Source organism: Cervus elaphus, chromosome 32, assembly GCF_910594005.1.
Source record: "Cervus elaphus chromosome 32, mCerEla1.1, whole genome shotgun sequence".
NCBI classification, from domain to species: Eukaryota; Metazoa; Chordata; class Mammalia; order Artiodactyla; family Cervidae; genus Cervus; species Cervus elaphus.
Window position 1 is genome coordinate 27,666,789 of NC_057846.1, and position 26,272 is coordinate 27,693,060.

A 26,272-nucleotide genomic window follows, 5' to 3' on the forward strand; every position below is an offset into this window, starting at 1 on the left:
ACTACTTACTAGAAGTTAACCTAACACTGAAATTTAAAGTTTCTGTTTATTGCTTATCAAGTCGTTATTGTGTGGCATGGAGCCTTAAAAAAGCATGGCCAATCCGACTAGACTAAAATCTCTAACAGTAAATTCTCATTTTAAATCAAACATCAATCAGAAAGTGTTTTCTTTAGAGCAGTTGGTTTAAACCAATGTAAAACTGACTCAAGACAGATTACTTCCCCACTGGTAATATTTAGAGCTCAAGTGATTTATTATTTAGTGATTTTCAGGAAAATTTAATGATATGAAATAGGTAAGCATTTTGATCATGACTCTACAATCAACAAAGGAACTTTTTTAGAGTAAAGGAACATAAAAAGAAGGAAAACCCTGGCATGAGGTTTCTATTTAAAAGCACAAGATTAGTTTACTTGCTTTCCCTAAAAATAAATCTGAGCTGTCCTTCAATTTAAACATATATGAATTATGATCAGACTTACCTGTCAGACAATCTCTATTCCAATATAAATTTCCTAGTATAGATTATTCCTAGAAAATCTTTCAACTTTGAAACATTATGTCTGGCATGTATCACATTTGTTTAGAAAACTATTTGAGATACCAGTCTTTAAAGTCCTACCTATGACAAACCCCTAACTCTGCATAATCTAATAACTCCTAAGTTTTTCTCTGCTATTCTGATTTCCATCTAGTCCTCTATTATGTGTTAGAGGAAAATCACTATCTCGGCTTTGACAGGCACTTTTTCTCCTTCTGGCATTACTTCTCCAATATGGCTAATTTTAAGAAAAAAATAATACTAGTACTATAGAAAAGTCACTTGTTTTTATTGTAATAACAAAACCAAAATTCATACATATTCAAATGTAGACTAATTTTCATCCTGGAGGATGTCTATGACTTAATATCTGATCTATTAAAAGCAGATAATGATGATCAGAGTTCTCTTTTTAATGACTAGGTTGTAAGGAGGTTACCTAATTTTAGAAGCAGCAGCCAAGGTATGTTAACTGGCATAGAATGAAACTGGGATAGTTCAAGTTTAAAAAAATAAGATATTGAGATGAATTACTTATGCAATTATGTAGAAGAGATTTACTATGTATGAAAATGACTTTTTTTGGTGGAGAGGAAGGTGGACAAGTACATAAATACCTAGGCCATGTTTGAGTCGTCACTGGATAGTATTTCCACAGTGCCTCACTCTTAGAGGGCTTAATAAAATTAATAAATCAAATGAATTAATGGTTGTGGTCTGCTGGGCTCTTGTTCTGGGTTCTGACTGGTTCCTAAGAAAGCTCCCTGATTGCTTCCAAAAGACTGGGATAATCATGTCCTCCACTGTGGTGACTGCTGGGAAAACTGAAGCTTATGTGGCCAGTGCAATAAGGAAAGGTTTCTCAACACCCAGAAGACTGCAACAAATCTGAAACACTTACCTCAGTTATGTACTATGTGTCCTGGATAATAATCATAACTTCCTTGTCAGGTCATTTTGAAGATTAAATGGCATGCTCTTAGCATAGTACCAGAAGACAGGTTAAAAAAGTTAATTTCTTTACTCAAATTATATCTTTATAGTCCATGTGAGTACTTGCCCTTCCTTAAACACAGACTAAGTATTAAACATTGTTCAAGTCTCAGAAAATTTTATTTTTCCTAACCTGTGGCCAGAAATATGTATAGAAAGAAGAATGAAGAAAGAAAACCTGTACTGTATGCTAGGATTCGGAATGGCAATCATACTGAAGTTTAAATGAAAACAGGCATCAGGAAGCTTTACCAAGCCTTGGAAATCTAGTTCAAGGTTTTCTACTTAATTGGCTTTCATGGCTATCCATAAAATATGTTCATTCTGTAACAACTGTAAAAGCAAACTGTTTAACGTATACAAGTTAAAGTGAAAAATCAAATTAAAAACTAGACTGCCTAAAAATTGAATATTAGTTTTATTTATTATTAAAGCTTTCATAAGAGAAAAGCTAACACAGTAAAGGTCAGAAAATTTCACTGACTTTTTTGTGTTTTTTAGATTTACTATTTATTAACAAAAATATTGTTTTAAATTTCAGAATTCAGACAGCATATCCTCATCTAACCACAAACCCACCAGATGCTTATATTTAAAAAGCCAGCATGAAAGTTTATTTTGGACTAGTTTAAATGAAAGGCAGTTTTTCTATTAGGTAAAATATTTACCTGTATTGCCTTTTAAATGCATTCTTTAATTTTAAAAATAAGACAATATATAAAAACTGCTAGCTTATTCCTTTGATTTATTCTGTGTATTAAAAATTACTTGAGACGGCACATTGGCAGGTTTGGCGTTTCCTGATACTGTGAATATTTAAAAACATTATTTTTCAAAGTTTTATCATCCAGAAAGAAAGAGAAAAAATAAGAATCTTTCTACAGTTGAAATAGTAATTTTTCAAAAAGGGTTGAGAGGAAAAAAAATCTAAGCAAACTATCCTTGATAAAGAAATGAGGCAGTTTCAAATTAAAAATACAAATTTAAATTAAGTAATTTTATAAAATATTGAAAGTAGCTAAGATAACATGCACAGGTATTTAATCAGTAATAAGAGAGGAACAGCAGTGGAACTTAAATATGATAGAATTTATCAACAATAAATAAACATTTTTAGTGCAAATAGTGCAGAAAAAATTTTCAAAGCAAAGATCATAGCAATCATTCTAATCTGTACAAAATCAGTCTCAGTTCTGTATACAACCTATACAATACATCTAGGAATTCAGCCATTGTGATGAAATGCCAATTTGCAAATCATAAATATAAATGTGCTTAGTTTTGTGTCCCATTCCTCTCTTTGCAGTTCATGTTTTCAGGAAAATCTGAAAAGAAAAGAAAATCAAAAACCTAAGATTTACTTTAAGATGATAAATTAAGATTTCATAAAAAGGTAACCTGACAATGAGGGAAAAGAGGTGGGAAAGGATTCTAGCATGCATGTGTCAACAGAGAATAACTCACTGCCCACTTCTCAACCTTGAGATATGTATACTTGATATTAAAAATCAACACTTACCCTCAGGGATTAACAATCTGGGTTATAAAATAAAACAATGTTGCTACTAATGCTGCTGCTGCTGCTGCTAAGTCGCTTCAGTTGTGTCTGACTCTGTGCGACCCTTAGACGGCAGCCTACCAGGCTCCGCCGTTCCTGGGATTCTCCAGGCAAGAATATTGGAGTGGGCTGCCATTTCCTTCTACTAATGTTAAGGACAGCTAAACTGAGAAAAGGGGCAGATGAGTTTGAGCTGGAGATAAGAAATGGCTGTCACCTCCCTCCCTGCAGCCGGCTCCCTTTTAAAGGAAACTCCCACGCGCTCTTCTCAACATCTGCTCCTCCAGCCCAGCAAAGCAGGCAGAAGACCACATGGCACCAGTCTCCAGGTAGAAGCGTGCGGTCAGGACGGACACCACCTACAGGGGCCAGTCTCTTTCCTTGATTTGTGGTGAGACCCCAGTCAGTCTCCCCCGGCTGCCTGGACCGTCAGATCAGGCCTGTGGGCAGCAGTGGCTGAACCACATGCAAGTGCAGCAAAGAAAGGCTCTTTGAAGAGCCAGTGAGAAGGCCCATGAGAGCGAGAGGCAGAAAAGGGGAGGAACGCAGAAATGAGAAGCAGCCTGGGGCAGCATCTAAGGAAGAAGAGCTGCTTTGGTTACTGACGGCCTCATGCTTTCACTCCCAGGAGACTGAGGTGTGCTTTCCTACATTTGGGCTGTTTTCCTGCATTATCCAGGAACACAAGCTTTTACTTAAACTTGTTGAGGTGGGGGCTAGTCTTTGCAACCAAATCCAGTCCTAAAACAAGACAGAGAGGAAAATGGAAGAATGTCTTGAGATCAGATGAGAATGTGAACAAAGACATGATGGTAGAAAAAAGAATGTGACAGAGGAGAACACAGGAGAGGAAAATGGAAAATTAGAATGGATGATCTAAAATGTAAGCCAGCTTATAAAAGGCTTACAACCAGAGAGAGAAACATGGCATTTATCACCCCCAGGGTTCTTTAAAGGTCCTAGAGCAGAGATGTTATCACAGAGTGGTATTTTAGGATGATCATTTTGTCAGTGCTCTGCACAAAGGAGAAACCCTGAAGTCAGAGGACTGATCAGAAACTTACTGGAATCAATGGAAAAGAGACAGATTGGAAGTTCATTTTAAAAAAAAAAAAATGACAAAGGAGACTACTGCGAAATACGTCAACTTAAGTGTAATGGTATATGCCCCACACCAGCTGAGAAAGGAACTTAAACTCTACATATGTAGCTATCAAATACTGAAAACAAAACTCATTTAAGCAAATATCATACTGAGAAAACATGCAAACAATTTATACTGGCCATATGCTTAGGTGTATAACATCATGCTTAATAGATAATGCAAAGTATTCTACATGTTATATAGCATGGTAGCTGTAATGATAGTATTATGCTTAAAGCTGGCTGAACAAGCACTGGTAAGAACACTTCATTAAAAAGAGCCATGCAATAGCTTCAAGACGCAAACCTTCCAGAATACAATTTACCTATAGTGGAGCATGAAACTGGCTGTGCATTGCTATCACTTGTTGAAGTTTCTCTTCCTTGGCTCTTCTACAGTGGCAAATCTAGAAGATAAATTATTTAAATACTAGTCACTTCTCCAATAATCTTCCTACAACTAGCTACATTATGACAGAATTCTAAGTAAGAATCTTTTAACTTGTTGACATTAAATTGTGGATGTCTAAGGTGGCACAGAATTTAAGAATCCAAAAAAAAAAATTTGTTTGGAAGATAATCTTTGTAAACCACTAGAATGTAAAACACACTCTGATCCTTTATACCAGTTCTGATTATATAATTTCAAATATCTGTGTTTTAAAAATACGAAAATAAATCCTACTGTTTTTACCCTGGAAGCTTAACAAATAAAAACCTCAAGATACAGTTATGAAGTACCAAAAAAAAAAAAAAGGACTAGAAATGAATGCCTCATTAAAGCTATAGTCAGTAATGTCCCTGAACTTCAATTTTCTCTTATGGAAAACAGGAATAATAAAATCTGGCCCACTTTCCTTTACAGTAGCATTTAATTGTATAAAGGTTATAAATAACTGTGATGTTTCAGAGAAATTAGGTAAATACATAGGACTCTCTCAAAGAATAAGATACTGCTAAGCAGACTTCAAAATCTTTTCTTTAAATATAATGGAAATACTAGAACAGAAACTATCCCCAGAATGTTCTCAAGTAATATTAAAACACAAAAATTAAAAAAAAATTCCATAGGGAATTCCCTGGTGATCTAGTAGGAAGGACTTTGCACTTTCATGGCAGTGGCCTGGGTTCAATCCCTGAGTGCGGAATGAAGATCCCACAAGCCATGCAGTGTGGACAATAAATAAATGAAAAAAACTTTTTTTTTTTTAAAGTTATTCTCCTAAATTTTAAACAGCTTATGAAACAGGTTATTCAGGAGTATATCACAACTACTAAGACTAGACTGGAGATCCACATAAAAGCATTACATAATTAAAAAATAAAACAAGGAAAAAAATTTTCTAAAGTTCAAAGCAAATGGAAATAAATGAACCTGTTTTTCCCCCTAAGTTATACTGTCATCCAAAAAAGCTTCATTAAAGACTTTAAGAAATATTATTTGACTATTAAGACTAGAGTAGACTTGAGCTATCATTTCTGAAACCGAACTGTTACATGATTTACATGCTTGTGTACTCACAACAAGCAGGTTTAAAGTGATAGTAGCAAGTTGCTATCATTCTCAGAGGCTCTTCAGTTTCCTCTCATGGCACTCAAAACTCCAGCTCAGTAACATGCTAAGATTTTATTTTCACTCATGAATATATATAAGTAATTTGATATTACGCTGTCACTTGTCCTCAACCGAAGAATATTACATACTGTTCTCTTTTCCATGAAGCTACTGAGAAAATCATCTATATCCGTTTTTCCCTCCAAGAAATCTTCTGCAATATTATCAGATTCTTCCTCAGCTTCATGTGCAGCTACTTTTAATCTTGCCTGTAGAGCACTTGCACTACAGCTCTGAAAAAGAAAATCAAGAAAGAAAATCATTAATTTCTAATGCTCTGAAAAACTGCTTAGTGGGAAGGGAAAATGGGGTAGAAGTTAAATAGCAGTGATATTGGGGCATCACTGTCTCACTCCTAACATTAAAATGATCCTGGAAATGTTGAGTCATTAACTGTGATGTTTGCTTTTGGTTTCTAGTATTCTTTATTAAATTAAGGAATTAGTTTATTAAGTTTGTCTAAGGAATGATGCTGATTATTGGGAAAAGCCTCTTCATCTAGTAAGCTGTAAAGTGCCTCCAAAAGTATTTCAATTGATTCTCCCAGATCTTCTGGCTAAGAGAGAGGGAGGACTCCTTACGTGCGATTCCTGACTCTGACACTTTCCATTTGTATGACCTCAGGGATGTTATTTAATATCCATGTGCCTCAGTTTCTTCATCTGTAAAATGGAAAAATAGTAACAATACCTACCCTCATAGGTTTTTGTGTGGAATAATGGGCAACATATGCAACGAGCTTAGTGCAATGCAAAAGATATAACAATTGCACAATGTCAGCAACTGGTTGGATCAAGTAATCTTAAAAATCTCTCATGTTACTCTCTGATTCCAGTGCTCCTTAAGGCAATGAAATTATATTCCAGGACAAAGATCTAGAGTACCATATGCCTTTTAATAGCCAAACAGGAACATAATAGCCAAAAATACATCAATAAACAGTCAAATCTTCCCTTGGAAAAACTGATGGGCCAGAACATCCCAAAGACTTTGGCACAAATGGAGGGAGACTACATGGTGAAGAAAGCAAAGAGACAATAGAGCAGACTTAGAGAATGAACTTACAGTTACTAGGCAGGAAGGATGGGGGAAAGGGGCAGGTAGGGAGTTTGAGATCAACATGTGTACACTGCTGCATTTAAAATGGCTAACCAACAAGGACCTGCTGTGTAGCACATGGAAACTCTGCTCGATGTTACACGGCAGCAGGGATGGGAGGGGAGTTTTCGGGAGAATGGATATATGTATATGTACAGCTGAGTCCCTTTGCTGTTCACCGGAAACTATCACAACATTGTTAACTGGCTATACCCCAATACAAAATAAAAAGTTAAAAAGAATAATCATATTACATGAAATCTTTTATGAATTTATATTCTCTTTTACCATTTTTGTTTTTGCTGTTGTTTTATTTCTATTTTATGTTTTACTACTTTGGCTTCACTTCCTAGAATTCCTGATTTTAAAGGAAACAGAATATTGTTAGTTATGATGTGGGTTGTTGATATATGAAGATTATGTCCTATTTAATTTTTAAAATGATTTCCCCCTTTTAATTAAAAATTTTTTTTTCAGAAATAAGGGTTGAATTTTAGAAAAAGCTTTTGATTTTTCACATAACTGGATTTCTATTATAAAGTTATTATTTGTGCTGAATTATACTTTGTACTTTCTGTGTGTTATATTTTCCAATTTGCTAACTTCTTGTTTAAGATAGCTGTATACAGGCTTGCAAGTGAGTCTAAAGTTAAAATTTTTCTTTTTAACTTTTATTAGAAGAGTTAAATTGGCTTTATAATAACTCTCCCAGAACAGTTATTTATGGGGCTTTTTATATTTCTCTGTTTTGGAACCAAATGCTCTTGCATGAGCACAAATGACTGGTAATGGCTCATAAAACTGGAGCAGAGCTGTCCATCTGCATAACTCAAGGCTATTTATCATGCCTTATAAACTCAAATGCCTAATAAATGCTTTCTGATAATAATACATTTAAGAATGTGGCACGTGCATATTAAGAGTAAAAATTGTAGTCCACTTCTGGCTTAGCCATGGCAGCTAACTACCACTAACCCGTTGTAGCTGCTTCCTCCAGAGCTTGTGGACAAGTATATAGGATCAAGAATTCACACTGAGATGAAGAGTGATGAGGAGATTGTTGGTATACTTCTGGGATTTGGTGACTTTGTCAATATGGTACAGGAAGATGTCACTGAATTTGAAATCATACCAGAAGGAAGAATTAAGAAATTAGATCAAATTTGCTACGTGGAAATAACATAACAATGCTGGTTCCTGGAGGACAAGGCCCTGAAATATGAATGGATTTCCTCGACTTATGCTAGATTCTGTTTTGTCTTATAATGACACAAAAGGTTTTTTTTTAGCCTTTTTTTTTTTTTTTTTAGCTTTTTAATAAAGTTTGTGTTCTGTGAAGTCAAGTTTCCCATTAAAGGGAAATGCTTTGAGGATGCATTGTAAATGCCCATTTTTATAAGTTAATCAAGATTATATTGAGAAAAGAATGGTTTGTTCTTTGAAGACAAAAATAAACATGTTTTTATTAACTATCAAAAGAAAAAAAAAAAGAGTAAAATTCTTATGGTAAAAGAAAACAGCTCAACAATCTTACCTCACTAAGTTCATGCTGCCTTTGCATCTTCTTTTCAAAAGTTGATTTCATTTGTGTAAGTAATTCATACTAAAAGAGAAAATTAAGATGCTGTTTCATTCTACTTTAAAATTATATGGACTTCTTAAAAATGATAACTAACTCGTACCTTATCTAAAACAGTTTGCCTTTTGGCTTCCAAGCTGGGCTCCAAAAGGAGATTTTTTCCTGTAAGATAAATTCTAGTTTATTTCTAGATAAAGATGACATATTTCTTAGGAAATTTAAAAAGTAAAGACAGACATACTTGCTAGTTCCTCAATACTTTTTACTAGGTCATCCTTGTCAGTAATAATTTGTTTTAGTTGAGGCAAAGTCACAAACTGCTCGAGCAATACATCCTCTTGCTCATTCATATCTGTAAGTTGTGACACACTAGAGACACAATGGAAGAAAATATGTTAATGAATATTGGCTATCTAGTTTTTCTCCATGACGATAAATACTCAGTTTTTCAGCTTTTTTCAGCTGACAGAGTTCTACATCATCTTTGACATGTATTTTTATACATAAACAGAAGAAGGCAAACTGTAACCTTAAAAGCAAATAAAACACCAAACACAATGGAACAAAAAGTAGTCTAAACACAGTATCAAGACAATTTAGCTAATAGGCATGTGGCTATCACAATAAATGATAGAGGTATATGTGTCTAAGTACATGTATTCATAAAAATGTTTTTACAAAACAATGGTGGAAGGGTAATCCCAAAACAAAAATCAATATCCACAGAGTGTAAGAGGGAATTGGAAGGATGGGGTATGGAGCAAGCTAAAGCTTTTGAGCGTCTTTCAGTTTTAACTAGAGATCCACACAAAAGCATTAAATAATTTAAAAATAAAATTAAACAAGGAAAAAAAGTCTCTAAAGTTCAAAGCAAGAGGAAATAAATGAACCTGTTTTTTTTCTAAGTTATATTGTCACCCAAAAAAGTTTCATTAAAAAGCCTTTAAAAAATAATATTTGGCTGTACATCTCTGATGAAATATATCCTAAAGACAAATGAAGTGTAAAAAACTAAAGAAATAAAAACTTACTCTGCTTTCAATAACTATTATTGATACTGTTATCTTATTGGAATTGTTATTTTGAAAAAGAATAAGTTCCCTTCAGAAAAATAGTTGACTTTAGGTCAGGGAAAAATACTGTTCACGATGAACCCATGGCATCTTTGTTTTGCCAAAGTTCCCTACTGACTAAAGATGGAACTGTTTAAATATCAAAAAAGAGAAAAGGAAAGAAAAAAGATAGTAATGGATTGAAATACTTCAAATATTTTTAAAAGTTTTATGAGTTTAATTCTGACCTATACCCATACTTCCTGAAAAAAGCTGGAGGAAGGTTAGCAAAGAGGTTTCACCTTTTTGTATTGACATTTTCATAATAATTTTTTTAAAAAGGAAGAAAGGAAAGAGAGAATCCTTTATAACATGGCAACAATAATAATACCTGTTTTCTGGGGTGGCTGTAAGCATCACACTCCATGCAACTGCTTTATAACATGTATGTGGTATTTGTAAATTTCATTAATTAACATTATTAGCACAAAATAATAAGTGACTATTTTGTTAAAATGATTGTAAAACACTGGGTCAAACAAAGTTAAACTTCTTTTAACTACAGGATTTCTCATGAGTATTTGGCTGTACATCCCTGGTGGGATATATACTAAAGACAAGAACAACTGCAAACATTTTAAATAGCATTCAGTAGTCTCATTGATAATAGCCTCATGACTACTGTAAACCTTCAAGAGTGGTATAAAGAATGCAACTTCACAAGCTTGAGTGGCCACAGAACATTTTTTTCATGGAGCCTCTTAGGGAAACAGTGTCTCATGAAAAATGATACCTTAAACTTGAATATTCAACTTTTCTGCCATAAATCTGAATAAAATATGGCTTTGTAAAAACACTTTTCTATTACTTTATGAGAAGTTTAATCTATTCAGAAATAATTTTCACAAGAAGGTAAGCCACACAAGAGAAGGGACACCGTTATCCTGGTAACTGTTAAAGCATTCCCAGGATCTAAAGAAATTCCTGGATACAGACTAGAAAGTCAATAAATATGAACTGCAAGACATACCACAGATTCACAAAACTTTCCACTTCCCACTAAGATATAGGAATAGTGATGACATGAAAATGATGTGTGCATTTACAAAATTAAATAGACAACAAACACCAATGTTACTGTCCAAGTTTTTTTACCTTAGTTCTGAGAGTTCTGGAAATGTATCAGGAATATCGGGCATCTTGTAACCAAAACCATTTTGGCTTATCTAAAGAGAGATTTAAATAGTGCTAAGTTTTAGCCATCTTTTTGACTATTCCTATCTGGTTATAAAAGTAACTTTCAATGTACTGCATCCCATAACTATTTTCATTATCACACATCCTCTTGGCACTCCACACTGTCCTTACCCTCCCATCCTTTTTTCATTCTGTCTTTTTCAGTGTATCTTTATACATATAGGGTTATTGGCTTTTTTTTTTTTTTTTGATGAGGAAGGATCATGCGACTACCTGTGGTTATAAAATAAATCTCCAATTGTGAGATATCTGTGACAAATGTGGAGAATTATATGCGTGTTTCATTGATGTATGTGATATGTCTGTCTCAAGCCAAAGGCATTACATTTAGAAAAATTACTAATTTGGCGAAAAGTCTCAAGAGTTACCTAAGTAACTTCTTTGAGACAGTAGGGAAGATAAGGAATAGAGTATACATTGTCTGAATATATAGGTCACATTTTAAAATCAAGGACCCATGAAAAGTTCTCTTTTACTAAGGGTTAAAAATAAAGGCCTTTAAATCCCCTTAATATGTTTAATGGTCAGTCTTTCCCTCAGTAATATCCCTTGTGGCAGCAGTTACCAGCTTAATTTAAGAACACAGTTTTTTAAACCAATGAGACACTGGTTTAAATGTCCTTAGTACCCTAGGGCAGACCTTCCATAACCCGATACGTGCTTCTCCTACATAATCCTTCTTGTGTCTTTGCCTGCGTTCTGTATGAAACCTGAGGGTTCTGTAACAGGCAGCTTCACAAATGTGCCAACTGGTTTATGCTTCCACATTTTTGTCAGAGCTGTTACCTCTTAGAATTACCTGACACCTTATCATCCTGGCAAATTCATTACCATCTATCAAAATGTGGCCTCAAGTATGAGTTCATTCATTCATCCGCCTCATTTTAAATGAGCACCTACTGTATGTATCAGGCATGCTTTGAGGCACCAAGAATAAAGTGGTATAAAAAAAAGAATCTCATCTTATATAAAGGTTATCTTTCTAGCTCTACAGTGGTCCCTGGGAGCACTGACTATACCCTCAACTGTGTCTTCATAGTAACTCTAGACTAACATTTCTACTTACAGTTACTTATTTGATGGTTACCTCTTTGACACGGTTCCTTAAGTTGAAGATGTGACTAAATTTTTTAATCTTTTGTGCCATAGTGGTTGGCATGAGGAGGAATATGATGTTTGCTGACTGAGTATTTCAAGGGTACAAAATATAGATATCTGAAGATACCAACCGGTGTTGAAGTGTCTGTTGTGGGAACGGGCAATGGCAGATTTGAAAGGACACCAAATGAAGGAGCAGCGGGTTTGGCGGTTGTATAACTTGTTGTTGAAGAAGAAACAGTGTCAGCAACAGATAAAGAGCTGATAGTCCTGTTTGCTTCTTGTGGGGGATACGGAGGAAGAAATGGGAAACCCTGAGAAGCATAAGGAGGCATCCCACCTGGGTTACTGTACAGGCTAAAGAGAAAGAGGAAAAACATGCGATTAGATTTTAGGAGTAAATTTCTAAAATTGTTCCTTAACTGTCCTAAATAACAATTGTTATGCAGTATAGATGGAATTTGTTTATGGCAGGTGCCACTAGTTTTTATAATTATATAAGTAAATTAGATATCATATAAATTGAAACAATAAGAACACCCCTTAAAAAGAATATTTTGATTTCTTTCAATGAAAAATAAATATGTTTTAGAAACATAAGTTCAACTGGTCACAGCTGAAGTGAATAGAAAGGCCATATTGAGTTTTGAGCATTCTACTGGCATCAATGAATATTTTCAGAGAAGAAATGCAGAACACTTAATCCATGAAACTTGTTCAAATAGCAATTGTTTAGTAGCTTTCACTATATTTGGCAAAATCTGACTGAAAGTCAAGACTGCTTTTCTAGAAAATTTCAAAGAAAAATTAATTGTATAGATGAGTTGCTAAAAATGCTCAACTATTAAAAAAAGATGCATAAACACCTCAGATAGGCTGGGACCTCGAAACTGAGACCTTTTATTGGGTGGAGTGCCTGCACCTGGACAAATGTCTCCTTGAGCAATAGAATACAAACTTTAAGGGACTAAAAACAACCAAATGCATGGCAGTCAGGGTAATTATGAATAATATTACAAAATTATGAATGTCACAAAAAGGCCACAAACCAACAGCCACTTCTGAGGTACCTGGGGCAAAAGCAGAGTACTATGCATGACCCCTGTACACAGCAACACCATGGGGTGGGCAGGCCAGCTGGACCATCCCTTCTGCCCAACCACAAGCCGCCCCTACCCTTACTTCATGTGAGGAACCAGCCTGCTCTCAGAGAGCAAGCAAAGGTACCCTGCTTCTTGAGGTCACTCCCTTGTGCTGCAGCACAAGTCCCAGGAAAGCCTTGCCTGAATTTTTTTTTTTTTAAAGATGCATGTAAAAACCACGCATATATATTAGAAAAAGTGGCACAGCAGTATGCACTCAAGATAAAATCAGAAAATAAATTTTTGCAGGATGATAAATATAGGGTTCTGATTCAAGATGGTGACATAGGAAGATCCTGGATTCACCTTCTCCCACAGAAACTTAATCAACAGCTATATATGGAACAATTTCCTCTAAAACAAAAAAAAACCCTCCAAAGTATCTGAGCAGATCAGGCAAACAAGAAAATGACATCTAAGCTGGCAGGAGATATTAAGACACAATCTCACGGTAAAACCCACCCTCAGGAAGAGGACCCACAACCTGGAGAAAACTCAAAACCCAGAGCTTTTCCCTGGAGGGTTAAGGGTTGAGTTTGAACCTGAGAGACAAAAACCCAAAACATCTAGCTCTGAAGACAAAAGAGCTCACATCCCAGAAAGCCACAAGGCACAGTAAACTAAGAACAGCTCTCAAAGGACTCGGAGGCTCAGACTTCCCTGGCTCAGGGCCCAGTGCATTAGAGGACCCCACTTACTGTGACAGAGGCTCATCTGCCCATCTTTTATTTTTTTTTTTTCATTTATTTTTATTAGTTGGAGGCTGATTACTTTACAATATTGTAGTGGTTTTTGCCATACATTAACATGAATCAGCCATGGATTTACATGTGTTCCCCCTCCTGATCCCCCTTCCTGCCTCCCTCCCCATCCCATCCCTCTGGGTCTTCCCAGTGCACCAGCCCTGAGCACTTGTCTCACGCATCCAACCTGGGCTGGTGATCTGTTTCACCCTTGATAGTATACTTGTTTCAATGCTATTCTCTCAGAACATCCCACCCTCACCTTCTCCCACAGAGTCTAAAAGTCTGTTCTGTACATCTGTGTCTCTTCTTCTGTTTTGCATATAGGGTTATCGTTACCATCTTTTTAAATTCCACATATATGCATTAGTATACTGTACTGGTGTTTATCTTTCTGGCTTACTTCACTCTGTATAATGGGCTCCAGTTTCATCCATCTCATTAGAACTGACTCAAATGAATTCTTTTTAATGGCTGAGTAATATTCCATTGTTATATGTACCTCATCTGCCCTCTGCCCATCTTAAAGCATCAACCCGAGGGGGTAGGCGTCTAACTTAACAACATCTAGGCTAATCCCTATACAGTCTGAGGACGGGATTGTTCACCAAAAAGACCAAGTGACAGAAAGGTGGAACTTTTAGCCCCAACCATTGATCTCAGGGAAGAGGGGGGCTGCTGATCAAACTCTACAAAATCTCTTGAACAAGAAGACAAGCGCCCTGCTGGTGAATGCATCCATAGTCTATGAGGACAGAAGCTGCTGTGCTCAGGGCTTTCCTAGACAGTGCCCTGCCCTAGGTACCTCTTCATCTGGCTATTCATCTGTATCCTTTATAACCAACCACTAAACATATGTAAATTTATTTTTGGAGTTTCATGAGCCATTTAAATTAATCAAAATGGGGGTGGGGAGGGAATCCATGGGAACCTCTGATTTATAGCCAGTCAGTCAGAAGCACAGGAACCATCTATGGATTTTCCATTGGTATGTGAAATGGAGCAGTCTGTGAGACTGAGTCCTTCATCTGTGGATATGACCCCATCTCCAGGTGGACAGCATGTCCAATTTGTAGGGAACACAGTGTTTGGTGAGAACTGGAGAATTACTTGGTGGTATTGGGAAAAAATACATATTATTAAAATGTTCCAAAATATATCTAGCTTAATTTTTTAAATGGGAGTGCTACTGTTTTTAACATAATTTAATGTCATATTTAATGACAAGTTAACAAAAATTGGAATTGTTTGGAAGAAAACATTTGTCATAAATTTTGAAATTATAATACTGAAGTTTATACAGAAAAATAAATAAGAATATAAAGAAAAGAACCTGAGAAAAAAGAGGGTAAAGAGAGTTTAAGCCTGGCATTTAGCAAAATCCAATAGAAAACCTTAATTTTAAAAAACTCTTTTTTAAAGGAAAACATTGGCAATGGATAGGAAGATCAATGGAACTGAATACAAAATCCAGAAAATTCCCAAGCATATATAGCAATTAGGATATAATAAAACAAGATTTCAAATCAGGTTAAAAAAAAAAGGTCAATAAATAGCATTGCGACATCTGGAAAAAATTAAATTGAAGCCAGATCCTTATAATAATAATAAAAGAGAAACCAAATGGAACAAATTAAAATAGAAAACTTTTTTCTTTAAAAAAAAAATCTTAAAGAACTGGAAGATATCACGGAAATTAAAACTTTGGGGTGGGAAAGGACTTTCTGTGGTCCCAAATTCAAAAGTCCTATGAGAAAATGATAAATCCCCTGACATAAAAAAACAAACAACAACAAAACTCTATATGACAAAGCCTATTATAAATAAAGACAAATAAACTGGGGGAAAACATTTGAAACTCATGTCACAGGAAAATGGTTAATTTTTCTAATATATACAAAAAGAACTTCTACACACTGATAAGACTAACAACCCACTAGCAAAATACAGAATCAGATAGAATACACAAGTTCAAAAAAAGAGGAAAAAAAAATCTGTAAATCATAGGAAAAGATTCAACTTCACTGTAAGATAAAACAAATTAAGTTATATTAACACATCATTTTCCACTTAAAAATCAGCAAAGATCCCTTTTGATAAGTTACCATGTCAGCAAAGGGAATAAGTATTGTGTACAGGAGTAGAAACTGGCACAACTTACTCCGTAGGGCAATTCTGCAGTATTAGTCAAGCTTACAAATACGTACACCACTTTGAGAATATATCCAACAAAATACTTACAGCTGGGTAAAATGTTTTTAATGTTATTCATTGCATCACTGAGGGCAAAGAAGGGTTGGCCTTTTATGCAAGATTGGAAACAATAAAAATTCCATTAATAGGAGTCTTAAGTTATGTTGTGTCCATAAAACAAGTACTTTGTGGCCATGAAGAAGAATGAGGAAGTGTTTAAGTACCAATATGGAAAGCTCCCTGAACCATACCACTAGTGAGATGGGAAAAAAAAAAAGCAAGGGAATAGTACGCTGTCACTTGTGTAAAAAAAAGGAGGGAATAAAATACTGCATGTACATATTTCTTTGTATATACATAAAATATCTCAGGAGTTCTATACATATACACTCAAATAACCAACTTTGGATACCAAAGAGAAGAAAAAGTGAATTGCAAGAGAAAAAAATGGAAGGGAACTTTTCACCCCACATCCCTTTGTATTTTTAAAATTTTAAGCCAAGTGAATATATGATTGAAAAAAATAAGTTATAAAAATTTTCTAATAAGTTTGTTTATTTCAAAGTATGGCTCATCTTAATCTTAGAGCTTTAAAAGTATATTAATAACATGTATGTAAATATAAAATGTTATTTAGAAAGAATATGATCAACACAAGAGTGTTTCTACTATCCTTGAAATAAAGTCTTAATAATTCTGAACAAAACCGTATTACAGGTACAACCTATAATGTAATCTAAGAAATGGAGCAAACTTGCTTTTTAAACAATGTGTACTGAATCACAGAACTTATTTGATATGGGAACAAATAAATTTGTTGGCTTATGTTTTCAAATAAGGTGAATGAGATATATTTAGCCCCATCCTAGAAGAAAACAGTAAATCCTGTTTTTAGATAAAGAATATCAGAGAGGCTTCTGACTCGAGGACAAAGACACAGGAGCACAAAGTGACGGCTGAGTCTGAGATTCCTATCGAATGGGATAACCTAGCCCAAGATGATTTCCAGGCAGTATAAAAATGCGACCCGATTTTTGAACAAGAAGTTCTTGCAAATTAAGTAAAAGAACTGGGCAGATAAGGCAAGAAATATTACAGGAAGAGGAAATGAAGACTGTCAGAAATTACAGCATTATGCAATTTCAGAATATTGAACACAAAAAGTTACAAAGGATCAGAAATCAAAATGGCACTGGACACCTTAGGAATAGAGGAATGCTTTCAAAATTCCCAGTGGAAACCACTTCAACTATGACGTGTGAAGGTGTTATTAAAGATATTTGCAGGTTAAAAAAAAGAAATCTCAAAATTATTCTCCCAGCCATCTTGTGGCATACTGTACTTTCCAAAAATGGTCACAGCACTATTTCTGGTCCCATGTGCTCTCCTAGGGGGGTTCCCAGATGACTCAGTGATAAAAGAATCTGCCTGAAAGGGCAGGAGACACAGGAGACACAGCTTCGACCCCTGGGTCCAGAATATTCCCTGGAGGAGGAAATGGCAACCCACTCCAGTTTTCCTGCCTGGAGAATCCCTTGGACAGAGAAGCCTGGCAGACTACAGTCCATGGGGCCACAAAGAGCTGGACATGACTGAGTGACTGAGCACGCACACCCGATCTTCTAGAACCTCACCATTCCACCATTAAAAGGAAAAGCCTATTTTCTTCCCCTCAAATTGGATCAGGACTCCATGACTGCCTCAACACACTGAATGAAGCAGAAGTGACACTGGGTGACTTCAGCAGCTAGGCCAGAGGAGATGAATATGACTTTCTCATAACTGTTGCATGGTATTCACCCCAGAAGCCCAGCCATGGTGGTGTGAGGAAGCCCAGGCTGCATCTAGGTATTCCAACTGACCTCCCCAGGTAAAAGCTTCTGATGAGAGCTTGCTGATGGTGAGTAGAGCAGAGAAGAGCTCTCTGATGAACCCTTCCTGGATTGAAGATTAATGAGCAAATAAATGTGTCTACTGTTTAAAGTTGATGCCAAAGGTGGAGCACAAACAAGCTCTATTAGTACCTAACCAAACTGCAGATTCACAGGGAAAATAAATGCTGTCATTATTTCAACCACAAGTTTTAGGATAAACTGTTACTCATCCTTAGTAACTTGAACACACCTTTACTTAGAAAGCCACAGGGATTAAGCAAAGCAAGAAACTAGGAAATAGCCTGAGAAAGAAAAAAACACAGGAGGCAGGAAAAGGAGAATCCCATACAGGAGCATGGGAAAGGGAAATCGCAGGATGGGAGGTGGACAGCAGTTGTACAGTAATTCAGAATGGAGGGGAAAATGGAGCAATATTTGCAAGGAAAAGATACTGGAACCTCGAGATTAGGTGACAAGCTTCATGATGTGAAAAAATTATTTGAATGATATTTCTCAGAGCTGCTGAAAGAGGTGGGAAATTGAGGTAATTATTAACTCCAGAGAAAAGCAAAAAGTTATACCTTAAAGGAAATGTAATCATTATAAACTACTTGGCTCAGCAGGAGAGAATATTCTGAGTCAATGTAATGAAAGTACTAAACACAAACTTAAGTAAAAGTCATAATTTCACAGAGGATGAGGGAAAAAAAAGCTATATGAAAGATAACTAAAACCTTCATCAATCGTGATAGGAAGTCAACAGACAGTATCTAAAATCAAAGAATCAACAGACAGCAGTATCTATAATATTATTCAGAAAGATGAAGGTAAATATAGACAAGCAGCTAAAAAAGAAAACCCAGTTGCCTCTGAAAAGTATGAATGTATCTGCATGTGAAGGTGAGGATGTGGAAAGCAGACTGCCTTTTAACCCTATTTGAATTTTTAAGCTATGTTTTGATTACTTACATCAAAAGTAAATAAATATGTACACAAACTTTTGTTACAAACATACTTACTATGGGAATGCTGTTGAAGCAGGAGCTAAAACTGGAGGATTCTTCCAAAACTCATCCAATAGACTCTGAATAATTTTCCCAAGATCTGAATGCATTGTAAACTAAAAGTAACAGTAATACACAGTGATCAAAATCATTTTTGAAAAAAGATTATATTTTCTCATTAGGATAATTTAACTGTAAAACTTAACCTTAAATCCACTTTTGCAAGTCAAGAATTAAATGAGAGGCAAAGGATATTATGTCAATTGAACATATTAGCAATCCACAACTTACTAAGGAAGCAATACCATGAATAAGGTTAAAAGTTTATTTAGTCAATAATGAAGCTGAAATATTTCCACACTTCACTACTGACAGTAATCTGAAGGTTCAAAGGTAAATGCTAAGTACACTGAAGTCATAGTCCTTCATGTTAGTGAATCATATACACATCCTAAAAAATGGAAGGCAAACTTGAATTTAACTACTATGAAAGATCTACTATGAACCCAAGTTTTAACATCAACAGGTCCTCACCACTGAAAAACAAAAACCCTCCAAATCAGGATTACCCATTAAGTATAGTGAACATTTTGAAATAAATCATACCATATACATACATTGCTTACTAATGGAGAGGTAACATACACTCCTTGTTTATCCACTAAGTGATGCCGTATTGGTGGATAAACACTGATCACTGGTTTTTCCTGAGGAAATTGTGGAGGAAGCAATCTGGCAAAAGTAGAACAGATTCAAAAACAAAAACAAAGACAACAAATGTTATATAATCGTAACTCTAAAACAAAGTTACTTAAAAGCAAATTAAATTTTCACACTTTCATTTAGATTAATTATTCAGTAATTAGTGCTCTCTTATGGTTGTTGAGTTGACTGAACCTATACAGAAAGACACACTTTGTCAACAAGACTATAATTAATTTGATATAGTAAAACCTTCTTAATGGGGAGTAAGGATAATGTGAATTACAGACTATTCTTCAAACTGGGCCAATTAATTGCTTTCAAACACATCACATTATACCAAACTATTCAAAATTTCAGCTAAAAATTAGACATTTTTATCAGGTGGACCATTTTATGCCAGTCTGGCTTTTTACTGAACCACAGGTCTGGGCATATAATTTTCTGGTGGCTTTCCTTCTTTTGAAATACTGCCAAGAAGTATTTCACTATACACTGAATTCTTAATGAGCAAGTAGATAAAATGAGATGCTCTAAGGCTCAGACACTGGAGCTGACACCATGCCTTGGTGCTATGCTGCTCTCTTCGAAATGTCTCAATTAACACATCTCTCCCTACTTTGAGGTCAGTCCTATAGTTTCAGGTAACTAAGTTCGAAATATCAAAAGGAAAACGAGTAAAAATCTTAACCCTTTCAGAACTACTGCAAATTTGAAATGAGGGAGTGAAGTCTTTAACAATGCACTTTTACTGGACAATGGAACCTTCCAACTCTCTAAAATCTAGATGAATATATCCTTTTAAACTGCCACTCTGTTCCCCTCCTGGCTCAGGGAATTATTTGTTGGCACAATTGTCAAGAGGGAAACTAGGTCTTTGTTGGCTTCTCCTACTTAGCTCTACCAGGGCATGTGATGAGAGAAAAAACTACTTCAGGTATATAGTTTACGCTCTTAAACTATTTTGGAAAAGAGGCAATGAACGGCCTTTGGAGCCCAGAAAACCCAGAAACAGTCTGGGTTTCTCTCCTGACTACTGTATTCACTACCTACTTGTGTATATTTTATTTTAGTTTTCAGGGCTGCTGTGACAATTTATAAAGCTCCCATATATCGAGATAACACAGCGTAATGGTTGGCACTGCTATATATTCACGCTTTAATTTCCACTCATTCAACTAGGATTTAACATGGGATTCCACGTGAAGGTACCTCGCTAGGCAATAAGGATCTGACAATGAACAAGCATAGTTTCCATCTTCAAGTTAAGTGCATTTTTACTGTACCTCACTCAAACACTCACTTGAGCAGCCAGCCACCTAATGCAATCTGAGGTAATAATAATTCTTTCATGTTGAAATCTAATAAATGCACTATGGCTAAATGAGTACTAGCAATCACTTTCCCCAAACTTTCCTCTTTATTACTTAATAACATCATGATTATATTTTTTACTTCTAATTCTTTTTTTTTCTTTAAAAATAATCGGTAGATCAAATTCAACTCTGAACTTGCTGGTTGATGTATGATATTGGTTGCTGAAAACTAGAATATTTTAACTTGTTTCTGATGTAAAGGTGATTGTTCCTCTAACGGTTTCTGCACACGATCGCTTCCATGGTTGTTGTCATGCTCACTCTTTCAGCCTGCCTCCAGCTAAGAGTTTAGTGCAAATCAATAAAAACAATTACATCTTTGTATTCCATTTCCTCTTTCATAGTTTCTTACCACAATCTCTATTACAATGACATATTTAAACCTTTTCATTTCACAGAATTGTGTAAGTTTAATAAACTTTAGATACTAGAAAATGAAATAAATTCACTTTTAAACAGTTTACTTCTGACAGTAGCTAAGAAACAAAATGATAAAAAGATTTTTCAAAGTCCTATTATATGAAAAAATAGGATTCAATTCTACTCACATGTTAATGTTAATTGTCAGGTTATTTACAGTGAAAGGCAACCTGTATTCCACATCTTTCTGTATTTCAGCTATACTGTAGGAAAAAAATTGAGAAAAAAATTTATCCAAAGTTATAAAAACCATTAATGTTAAAAGCAAACATTAAAATTTGTAGAAGTCTACTAAAACTACTTCATTTTAATCACAGAATCTAGAGAGCCAATATAACTTGTATACTGACGGCAAAATGACCATAGAAAAGATGATCAAATAAGCAGGCAATACTATTCTGAGATACTGTCAGGGGGTTGCTAAGAGATGGAGTTAAGCTGGTGAGGTAAAGAGGCAAAGAAAAACCCTTGTATTGGTGCTACACTGATTCCTATCGCTTTATCTAATTTCTCACTGTGCAGTGCGCCGTGCTTAGTCACTCAGTCGTGTCTGACTCTGTGACCCCACGACTGTAGCCTGCCAGGCTCCTCTGTCCGTGGGGATTCTCCAGGCAAGAGTACTAGAGCAGGTTGTCATGCCCTCTTCCGGGGGATCTTCCCAACGCAAGGATCAAATCCAGTCTCCCGTATTGCAGGTGGATTCTTTACTGTCTGAGCCACCAGGGAAGCAATTTATCATTAGTAGAAGCAACTGTGGGCATGAGTTTGAGCAAACTCCGGGAGATAAAAGAACTGGGAAGCCGGGCATGCTGCAGTCCATGGGGCTGGAAAGAGTTGGACACAACTTGACTTAGCAACTGAACAAGAAGAAGCAATTGCCAAGTCCTCTAGTTAAAACAGGTCAGCAAGAGAAGACCTACAATCCTGCCACTGCCAGCTGTATAGACAGGGCTTTCACAGTTTAAACTGAGAAGTCTGGATGAGATGTCTCCTACAGACTTATGATAGATAGAGATGGCTAGCTGCTTTTCAAAACCAAATATTCCCCTTCTTCCTAAATAAGAGAAGCCTGGTTTTATTCATAGCAGCAATGTTGTAGCTTTTCTTGTAGCAAGCTGTTGCTACAGGCTTAAGTTCCAGCCAATAAGACACAGGTAAGTTGTGAGGTGGAATTTCCAAAAACACATTTTAAAGGGCAACAAAAACTGGTATAGAGTCTATTTGCCCTTCCTGCCTGGCCCTGACAGACAAACTTCGAACAACCATATTGGACCAGGAGTGACCCTGAGAATCAGAGCCAAACACTAGGGAGAGCTCAGCAGACAGAAGTAGCTTGGGTCCTTAATGGCTATGGAATCAACAAACTGAATTTCTTGTATGCAAGAGAAAAAGAAACTTTTCTCATGTTACATTTATCAAGTTACTATTTGGGGAGTCTTCATTACTAACAGTTGAATATAATTGCCATCTAATAAAAGTTTCCTATACTTTAACATTTTACATTCAGAATTTTTATCTTATTAAAAAAATTTTTTTTTGGCCACGCCCACATAGCATGTGGGATCTTAAGCTTTCTGACCCAGGACTGAACCCACACCCCTTGTATTGGAAGCTTGGTATCTTAACCACTGGACCACCAGGCAAGTCCCCAGAATTTTGTTTTATTTTCCATTGCTGGCATGCAATTATTACAAGTATCACCTACCAACCAAATCTTGGTATCACCTACCAACCAAATCTTTTGGTGACTCACTTGGAATTCCAACCAACATGTATAATCTTTCCAAAGGGAAAAATGTTAAGTAGTATTAATGAGTTATGGTTGAAAGGAAGCCTGATATCCAAATAGACATGAGTCCTTTTTAAGCATGAATACTTTTAAAAGATATAGCAGTTACATAACTTATTTTTTGTTCTTTTGGTTGCTTAATTAGTATTGGAAGACCTGTCTTATTTTCCTCATTTTTGGGGGGACTCTTGACTTTTTTTGCCTTCTGATAAAAACCTAGCCGCACAAATATGTAAATTTCAGGTTGCCTGAAAGGTTCAAAAGTGCTGGGATGGAATTACAGAGAAATCATAGATGTCCCCTCTGACATCCCGTGGACTGAAGTTATGACTGAAGAAATAGTTGAGAAAAGACTCAAGAAGATAATCAATATTAAGACTAACAATTTTTATGAAATTCTCTTTGGGGATCAGGTTCAGACCAGGATACTAAACAGTTTCCCAGTTGTATTGATATAAACACTGTGTAATCAATAAAATGGCTTAAGCTCTTTATTTCTGTTTTCTTAGATGTCAAAGGTGTCAATGACTCAGGGGAATACTGATCACAAAAGTATAAAAGCCAAGTAGAGCATTTAAGTGACTAAGAGCATAACCTCTTCAATTAGGCTTCCTGGGGTCAAATCCTTCCTCCACCATTTACTTCTGTGATCACAATCTGCCTAAGCCTTATTTCTCACATGGTAAATGGGGATGTTAAAAATACCCATCTTGCTAAAAGTGTTGTTAGATTAAGTGAGATAATGCAGGTAAAGCCCTTCCCACATAATACCATAATTGTTAAACATATTTTAGCATTATTAAGCAAGCATTTAAAATATATATTCAAGTTGGAGCCTGTCTAAATTTGTAGTACTAAAGTGTTAAGTCATTTTTTTCAGACACTGTCTTTTTATAGAAAACAAAGTGAATTTAATTAAAATAATTTTTGGCTAGAAGTGTTCAAATCATTGTCCCCATAATTATATTCTTGACATCTATTAAATTTTTTGACAAATTTCCTCCACCAATGAGGTATCAAATAACTAAAGGTGAAAAGTGAAAGTGAAATTCTCTGAGTCATGTGTCCGACTCTTTGCAACCCCATGGACTGTAGTCTGCCAGGCTCCCCTGTCCATGGAATTCTCCAGGCAAGAATACTGGAGTGGGTTGCCATGCCCTTCTCCAGAGGTTTTCCTGACCCCAAAATTGAACCCAGGTTTCCTACATTGCAGGCAGATTCTTTACCATTTGAACCACCAGGGAAGTCAAAGGTAGATTTTGTAATATTAATGAGAACTGAATCATCATTAACAAATTCCAAAACAGGTTAGCCATGGCAACTGATGGGTTGAGGACATGCTGCCCCTAAATGTGGCACCTTGAATATTTTAAACTGAAGGAATATGAGAAAACAGCAGAAACAGGAAGGTTACTCTGACCTTCTCCCTCCTTATCTTTCTTTCTTAAAACAGAAAATAGATCATAAGACCTCATTAAGAGGTGCCCACCCTACACCAAGAGGAAAGGAGCATCTGAATCTCAGAAGACACAGGGACAGTGAAAGAACCTAAGAAGACGGGCTTGCTAAGTCATCCTTGTCCCCTGCCCCTCCCACTTACTACAATTATAAGCATGCTTCACTTTATTGTGCTTTACTGATACTGCTTTTCTTTTTTCTTTACAAATTGAAGGTCTGTGGCAACTCTGCATAGATAGAGCAAGACTACTGGTATCACTTTTCCAATAGCATTTGCTCACTTCATGTTTCTGTGTTACATACCGATAATTCTCACAATATTTCAAGTCCTCTACCAGCAAAAAGACTGCGACTTACTGAAAGCTCAACTGATGGTTAGTGTTTTTTAGCAATAAAGTATTTTTAATTAGAGTACATACACTGGTTTTTAGACATAGTGCTATTGCACACTTAATAAGCCACAGTATAATGTAAACCTAACTTTAATATATCCTGGGAAACCCAATAACTCATGTGACATGCTTCACTGCAGCACAGATCTTCCCTGGGGGCTCAGACAGTACAGAATCTGCCTGCATGTGGGAAACCTGGGTTGGATCCCTGGGTCGGGAAGATCCCCTGGAGAAGGAAATGGCAACCCACTCCAGTATTCTTGCCTGGAGAATACCAAGGACAGAGGAGCCTGGCTGGCTACATCCGTGGGGTCGCAAAGGTCGCAAAGGACAGGACTGAAGCGAATGAGCAGGCATGCACGCTGGCACTCAGCCGGCAATATCACTAAGACATGCTTTGTACTTCTTAACCCACCACATTCCTCCACAACTGTCATCACAACTTTCATCAAGCCCAGTGTAAAATACTCAGGTCCATTTCTTTCGATCTTCATTTCCTTTTGAAGATCTCCCTGATATGTAAAACTCACATCAAATTTGTGTACTTTTCTCCTACTAATCTTTAGTTGGTTTAATTTTCAGACCCAACCCTAAGAGCAACAGCATCAAGGAAAGCTTCTTCCTCCTCTACACTAGTTGCATTAGATAAAATGCAGATATTTGTTGTACTTAATTAAAACAAGAATCATTCCCCGAATCTTTATCACAAATTTGAATTTTTTGCTATTTCAAGTAACTTTTAAAAAACTTATTCCAAAAATAATTCTTTCTCATCAAGGAAAAAAAATTATTTTTCCAAATCAGCAAATGTTATTTTACAAGAGTTTTAAATGTCTACATAATGTTCTAATATATTGTTTAACCTATTCTGTACTATTAGATACTGAAACTAAGCAGGACCCTGGGGGTTCCTGGGCATGGAAGCCTTTCTAAGTCCCCATTTCTTGTTTGTAAGAATAGACTCCAGTCTCCATGATCTTGAAAAGGCAAATTCAAACAGTTGCTAATTAGGGATGGGAGGAGACAAGGGAGGAGACTGCCCCCGACCTCACCCACCCCCAGGCCAGACTAAAGGCATGGGCATACCCTGCTCCTTATTAGCAACTCTGCCCTTGAACCTGCTGTAAAACTTTTCAACAAATCATCCCAGGTTGGGACACACAGCTTTTCAGGGCACAGGCCGGCTGTGTCTCCCTTTGCCTGGCAAAGTAATAAAGCTATTCTTTTCTATTTCAGCTAAAA

The 26,272-nt window shown here is 36.0% G+C and overlaps 1 protein-coding gene and 1 pseudogene across 1 annotated transcript in view; one reads left to right on the forward strand and one right to left on the reverse strand.

Annotated features, from left to right (window-relative positions):
• Positions 1 to 1,638: 1,638 nt before the first annotated feature.
• The window catches only part of VPS37A (VPS37A subunit of ESCRT-I), a 33,207-nt gene continuing 8,573 nt past the window's right edge, over positions 1,639 to 26,272 (reverse strand). Inside the window, exons 2-12 of the mRNA XM_043893746.1 lie at positions 21,520 to 21,594; positions 19,511 to 19,625; positions 18,909 to 19,009; positions 12,069 to 12,294; positions 10,738 to 10,808; positions 8,772 to 8,899; positions 8,634 to 8,692; positions 8,486 to 8,554; positions 5,943 to 6,086; positions 4,565 to 4,645; positions 1,639 to 2,862 (exon numbers count right to left, since the gene is read on the reverse strand). Coding sequence (XP_043749681.1) covers positions 4,565 to 4,645; positions 5,943 to 6,086; positions 8,486 to 8,554; positions 8,634 to 8,692; positions 8,772 to 8,899; positions 10,738 to 10,808; positions 12,069 to 12,294; positions 18,909 to 19,009; positions 19,511 to 19,625; positions 21,520 to 21,594 — 1,069 coding nt within the window. The 3' untranslated portion in view covers positions 1,639 to 2,862. The remainder of the gene's footprint in view (positions 2,863 to 4,564; positions 4,646 to 5,942; positions 6,087 to 8,485; positions 8,555 to 8,633; positions 8,693 to 8,771; positions 8,900 to 10,737; positions 10,809 to 12,068; positions 12,295 to 18,908; positions 19,010 to 19,510; positions 19,626 to 21,519; positions 21,595 to 26,272) is intronic.
• Positions 7,584 to 8,334, forward strand: LOC122687985 (annotated as a pseudogene).